Raw genomic sequence first — 6,799 nt, forward strand, 5'->3', positions numbered from 1 at the left:
AAACCTCCAAGGTCAAGATCAAGAGATGAAACGTTATTTTAGTCTAAGAAATGACTTGCCTCGACGAATGCTCCTGTAAAATATGAGAGCCCAAGTACTAACCATTCAAAATTTAAGGTCAATATTGTTGGTATCCAAAGGAAGCTCTTGTCGAAAAAAATCATGTAAAATATGAAAGTCCTAGTACTTACTGTTCAAAAGTTATGGCCAAGGCTTAAATTTTGGGAAATTGAAAGTTTAAGATCAAAAATGTTTATGTATACATTTATATCCATGGTAAGATCTTCGTATCAAAATGAATTAAACTATGATGTTTGAAAGCCCTGGCAACAACTGTTCAAAAGTTATGGGCAAGGTTCATGTTACGTAAATTCTGGCATAAGAGAGTCAAACTCCAAGGTCGAGAGGTCAAATATGCTGGTACCCAAAGAAAGGCCTCATCACAAGGGTTTAACAATTGAAACATGAAAGCAATCGCTCCAAACGATCAAATGTTATTAGCAATGTTTTTGCGGAAAGACAAGCGGACGGACATGTCATAAACTATATCCCCCCGAATTTTCGATGACGAGAGCATAACATGTTGGAAAACCAGTGGGCACTAATGCGTTCTTTTTCTAGTGTCGACTCTTATATTGAAGCAGAATTAAAAGTATTGAAAAAGGATAATTTTCAGTTTTTGGAAAAATACGTCAATCTCAAAAAACGTAAAAAGATAAAAACAGTTTATATTCAAAAAGGGTCTTATCACAAGAAATATACCTGTGAAATAAGAAAGCCCTTGTTTTCATTGTTCAAAAGTTCTAACAAAGATTTATAAAACGTTTTAAAAAATTGATCAAAGTCTCTAAGGTCAAGATCTTTGGAAAGTCTTGTCACAAGAAACACACATGTGAAGTATGAAAGCTCTAGCACCAATGGTACAGAAGTTATGACATGCAATGTAAGATATTTTGCATGAGTGGGTCAAACTCCAGGTTCAGGACCAAATTAGGACGATTTCCACCTTAGTTTGCACTTTCAGTAAGGCGTGGCATTCTCGACGTTACATAATAAGCTTCTGAAATTCACACAGCTTTCCTTCACTGTTGAAATTCTCATGAGTTAGAAATTTGGGTAAATGCCAATTAGTGTATCGAATAACCAATAACATCGCTCCTCCGGCAAAGAGGTGGAGCTTAAGTCGTCTCATCGTTGTCAACAACAATTTAAAGTTCCTGATGTTATTAATTTCTTAACCAGTGAGAATCAATTCGGCATTTGACAGACGCTTATTACATAGCGCCGAGAATGCCACGCCTTACTGAAAGTCCGAACTAAAATGGAAATCGTCCTATCAAATAATAAATTATATATTCATACTCAAAGAAAGGAATTGTCACAAGGAATACATATACACAAGTGAAATATGAAAGCCATATCTTCAACCAATGAAAAGTAACGGACGGGATTAAAGTTTTTGTAGACAAACAGATAGAAACAGGGCAAAATCTATACCCCCACCCGATCTACGATTACAGGGGCATAAAAATCATTCTGCATAATACAACATATGAGTGTATGGCGATATTTGTATATCTGGGGGCCAAAAAACTTAGACGAGCTCACTTTTGATCTCGGAATCACTTTTACCAAAGGAAAGTGTAGTGGAAACGTGAGATTGAGATCGAAAGTGAGCTCGTCTTAGTTTTATGGCCTCCAGGCCGGATATCTACCAATAGATATTAATCTTGCTGTGCTCTAAAAATCCATAATGGGGATCATTTTTCTTTCGAAAACAAGGTGTTTTGAAGAAAAAAATGTTTTGTTGTTCATTACGCCCTTCAGACAAGCTGGTAATCCGTCAGACAAGCTGATACTCCGTGTCAAGGACTTTTAACATGCAACCTGCTTAAAATGTCATCTTGATCTGCTTTATTTTGCAATTATTGTTTAGTAAACAAGAGTGGAGGAAGGGTGGCGAGGCGAATTTTAATTCAGGCTGAGTGTTAGAAATGTACATTTAAATATTCATTATACCTTTCAAAGACTTGTCGTGTACATACAATGGTAACCTACCGGTAACTACAGCATACAGGGTTATACAGTCTAGCACATGCAACATCATTATTATATCATCTATATACACAAATGTTTTCAAGTGTCCTTCCTCAAAAGTTTCTTTAAGAGGGACTAAACTAATCCTCACAGGAATATGATAAAAGTATTATGCAACAACTAAAATATAGCTTTGGTAAATTACAGCACAAGCACAAATATTTCATTTAAACTAAAGAGAGACACAACTGAGACTTTAATTAAGTGCGTGCGTAGAATGACTTTGTGACATTTTCATTCAGTATGAAGAAGTGGGAAAAAAGTCGACCTACAATGTATCTTACGCAAATAACATAAAACTATAATGCTTTTCAATCTCATTCATAAACTCTTATAACAATTATGCAGTCTTTTGTATAAAAAAAAATGAATTGCTGGTTGCATTCTACATCTACATGCATGGCACAAGCGGGGCGGTTTTTATTTTGACAATAATACTACATGTAATTGCTCCACCGGTTCATCATGTTATAATTTCGTAATTTCTGATCGGCGGTTACTGTGTAGCGCGGGTTATTATGGTTGGTAAAAATTATTGCATGTCCTCTGTAATGGCTTCAAATGGCTGTTTGTCTGTCCCTCCTCTTCTAGACACTGCCTTCTGTAAAATAAGAACATAAACATCAAGGATGCTGAATGTTTTAGTGGTCACGTGATTTTTAAAAAAAAATATATCATTGTGGCCTCTAAAAATATAGGGCAAATATATGAATGATTTTGATACATCTTTTCAGCAAAATAAACAAGTTTTATGGCTTTGAAAAACCATTTCAGTCATGTTAACTATATACATGTATTTAAACCCGCTTTTAAACCGAATTACGCAATGAATGCCAATAGTAGTGTTGATTTTACATAAATCTTCATTATTAATGTTATAATTGATGTTTACCTGAACTCTTCTCTCCGTACAAATGTCGAAGACCAACAAACAAACAGAAAGAACGATTCCTATGGCTAGTAGAATATACGCACTTCCGACTTTATCCATACCCAGAGCACTGCCCTTAAAAAGATACCCCGACTCATCTTTCGTGCTGTCAAAAGACCTTATGTACTGCAAATAATCGTCATCGAAATCCGTATCACAGACCTTGTCCTTATTTAGCCATTCATCTGTTAATTCTTGTAGCACACCATTAGTTTTCAGTTGAATGATGGCGACATCTAGATCTCTGCATTTGCTGTTGCTTTTGGAACATGCAAAAGAAAATGATCTACGAATAAAAGAATGGTGAACTAGCATTAGATCACACGGCAACTTTCCTGCATGTAGCCTAGCTTCTAGCTCTTCCATGATAAACGCATAATCGCCCTTGCTGTTTCGAACTTTGCTAATTCCCTCTGCTGTACTACCGACCATTTGATCTGGATTGTTTTTCAAATGTTCTCCAATTCTGGTATCCACCTTATCCACAGCGCTTGTGAAGTATCTATAAGTGGACCCTCCTTTAATTGTTCCAAATTTCACAGATGATTGTTTCGACAGCTCAGAAAATGAATGGAAGGGAGACTCCGGAAGTTGTCTCTTCCCTTCCATAATGAACACAGCAAAGGCTGATGCCCAGGTGGCGTACAAAATGATAAGAAACAAAGACCAAAAGCCAAGTATCACTCTCGAGGCCCTGGAGGTAGATTTGGATGGCGCAAGACTTCCTACAATATTGGCGTAAATAAAGTTGTAATTTGGTACTTCTGCATACATATTTGCCTCAGTTTAGTCCCTTTGTCATTTATAATTCAAATGATTCGAACCATTTGAAAATACCTACATTTTTAATTGTTAATGACAAATATTAAAGTTTTTTTTAGGATAATGCAATTTGAATACGAGTATGTGATGATCAGAAATAATTAAAGCTGACGTTTTTAGTAGAGATAAGGTGATAATTATTCACTCACTGACCAAAACAAATCAAGAGCTAAATGGAAAAGTACATGTTTCTGTACATGTGAAGAACGCTGAAATGTGTTTTTTTTACTTTAGCTAGTTTGGGGGTATACTTTACACCGACTTTAACCTTGTAAACAGAATCTGTAGAAGACAACAGGAACCGCTTTGGCGATGTTCTTCAGCAATGTCGTATCGGCTTCATCTTCCATGGGGTCAAAACTGACAAAACAGATCGTAGAAATAATCTCACATGACAAGATCAAAACACTGTTGCGTGCATTTCCAGCTTTAGAATTATCATTGATGTTTTTAGGTGTAAAATTTGCGTCTTGTACTTACTGCATAATCAGGCCGTATAGAATTGGCATGATTACACAGGAGACGAGCAGGGCGACCCAAACTCCGGTTGTAAAGGGCTGCAGAAAGGAAACAAATCCCGTTATGGCCTGCCATCCCCTCGCACTGGGTCGCTTAAGGACAATGGACATTCCTGATTCCATGAATGGATGCGAAAAGTCGACGACGGTTGCTCGCTCTGCCGTCACGGTAAGGCGCGCTGCAGCAATATCTGCTTGCTACAAAGAAAAATGTAAACTTTTTGCTTCGCACTTTTATTTCCCAACTCTTGTCAGAGAAAAACCTCCATCATTTATTTGGTATAAGTTGTATTTTGAGCATAATGACAAAAAAGAGTACATATAATTGTTTAACTATATGATTAAATGATAAGTATGCGAAATCGACATCACGTCATCTTTCTTGGTTGTGACGTCTGCTGAGGTCTCATCGGACGAACGCTCTAGAAAGACAGAGGACGACCAAAAATATTCAAAACTAATCGTATTACTACTATGGAATTTCCTGACCTATACTGTTGAAGCAACCAATAAGCAATGGTCATTTTGACCTAGTAGGTCGAGTTGAAACAATTTGATAATTTCTGGAATATTTTAAGCCAACCAGATGAAGCGCTAGGAATCGTTGAAACAGTTGTGTATAGTACTAATCATAAAGATGTATCCTGTACATGTAGCCGTTTCATCAAAAATCGTAAATTAAAGACTTAGATGTACTTCCAGGGCTTACACCAGAATTAAGTCGGGCGTAATTTGCGTTTCACCATGTGGCGTAAGTCTAGTCGTCAAGGATATGCTTAGTCGCAGAACTAAGTTATAAGTCCTAGACAATGTTGTATTGCGCATGTTTAGACCCATCTGCTGGGGGAAGGCGGGGATCGTATAAACCGTAATCCCGAGTGGCAGTAGAGGTTGGAATGAAAAAAAGAGTGACCGAGTTCAGGTTTTTGCAGCCTTAATCCACCAATAGATATGTTCCAGTGTAAGAAACATATCGTCGAAGTAAAGCAAGCAACCAAATAAATATAAGTATATGTATGTTGAATGGAATCTTACCCCATTCTTTAGCTCTCCTATCATACCAGTCCAGTTTCCATCCTTATCCTGATGACCATACTTGTTATCTCGTACATGTTTTATGTCAAAGGTAACACCAAGAATTGGTTCTATCCTCTTCAACAAATCGGGGATGAGTCCTTGAAATTCTGAGGGATTTCCATCCTTTAGTGTAATAAAAGGTTTATCCTAAAAAAAAACCAAAGTTAGTTTTTTATGTCTTTAAAAATAAACTTTAGGAGGTCCTGGCTTTTACAGTGTACATGTAGTCGTCTTATCTTGTTGATTAATTGTGTACATCATTGGCAGCAATTTAATTAAAATTAGAGATTAGATCTGCTCGCATACGTGTTACACTAACTAGAGCTAGTTACTAACGAGTATGCCAGCGGATCTAACATTTAATTTTAATTACTAGTAGATTGCGTCGGCTCTAAATACATTACTTACTCAATCTTGATAACAATTAAGTTCATAACTGAATACATGCTCATGCTTGTATGAACTTAATTAGGTATGAAAAGGAAGCATACAGTCCCGTTTTTTTCCTTCCGTTTAGGACACATAAGCGAGACAGTACAGTAAACCAACTTTTAATCGCGATGACTCTATTTCGCGATTTGACAGGGATAAACTAGTTTGCGACAATTAATTTTCACGATCAAGCCTTTTTGGGATGCTATTAGACACATACACTTTAAGGACCGGTTCGCGGCAAGAAATAATCGCGATGACAAAGCTCTCATGAACTTCGCGAAAATTTCTCACAAGCGAATAAAACTTGGTTTATAGTATATGGGTGGTTAAAAATGAAAAGACAAACAGATCTTGACGACCCTCTGTAATAAAGGCTTCGAGTAAATAATGCAGAATTGACGAAACAAAATATTTAGATATTTTATGGTGTACAGTCACGGGAACCATTAAGAAGGATCATGCTAATTTATATGAATATCCAAAGCTACCTGAGATATCTCATGTAGAATGCTATATATAGTTATGGGTATAAATCTCGCCTAAACCGTGCGTTTTCTTTAAGTTTGAATTACATTCCTTGATTCGATAGAAGCAAAATAAAGACTTATGGTATGTTAATTGTAGGACATTAAATTTAACGAGGCTTTCTGATTTGTTTTGTCATCATTTTAGCTCACCTCAAAGAAGTGGGGGGAGCTTATGTGATACCCCCAGCTCCGGTGTCCTAGGTTAAGGTTAAGGGTTTTGGAGCAGTTTTCTTTTTAAAGACTTCTAAGCCCTATATTGATTATACATGTATGGTAGATGCTTCTAGTTTGTTTCAAGGTATTAGAGGCTGCAATTTCAGCAAAGGGATGATCAGGTTAATGTTTTGGAGCAGTTTAACATGTTTGGTGCAGTTTTTGGTGTAGGCCTCGTT

The 6,799-nt window shown here is 36.7% G+C and overlaps 1 protein-coding gene across 1 annotated transcript; it reads right to left on the minus strand.

Moving 5' to 3' along the window:
* Window positions 1–1,891: 1,891 nt before the first annotated feature.
* LOC134262304 (glutamate receptor ionotropic, kainate glr-3-like) lies at window positions 1,892–5,592 on the minus strand (the record flags this gene model as incomplete). Its single annotated transcript, XM_062744678.1, has 5 exons — window positions 1,892–2,698; window positions 2,990–3,753; window positions 4,119–4,210; window positions 4,331–4,566; window positions 5,404–5,592. Coding segments are annotated over 5 exons (1,350 nt in total), but the record flags the coding sequence as incomplete, so codon positions are not given.
* Between the last annotated feature and the right edge of the window lie 1,207 nt (window positions 5,593–6,799).

Source organism: Saccostrea cucullata, unplaced genomic scaffold, assembly GCF_032062105.1.
Source record: "Saccostrea cucullata isolate Sc308-1 unplaced genomic scaffold, CSIRO_AGI_Scuc_v1 ctg11687, whole genome shotgun sequence".
NCBI classification, from domain to species: domain Eukaryota; kingdom Metazoa; phylum Mollusca; class Bivalvia; order Ostreida; family Ostreidae; genus Saccostrea; species Saccostrea cuccullata.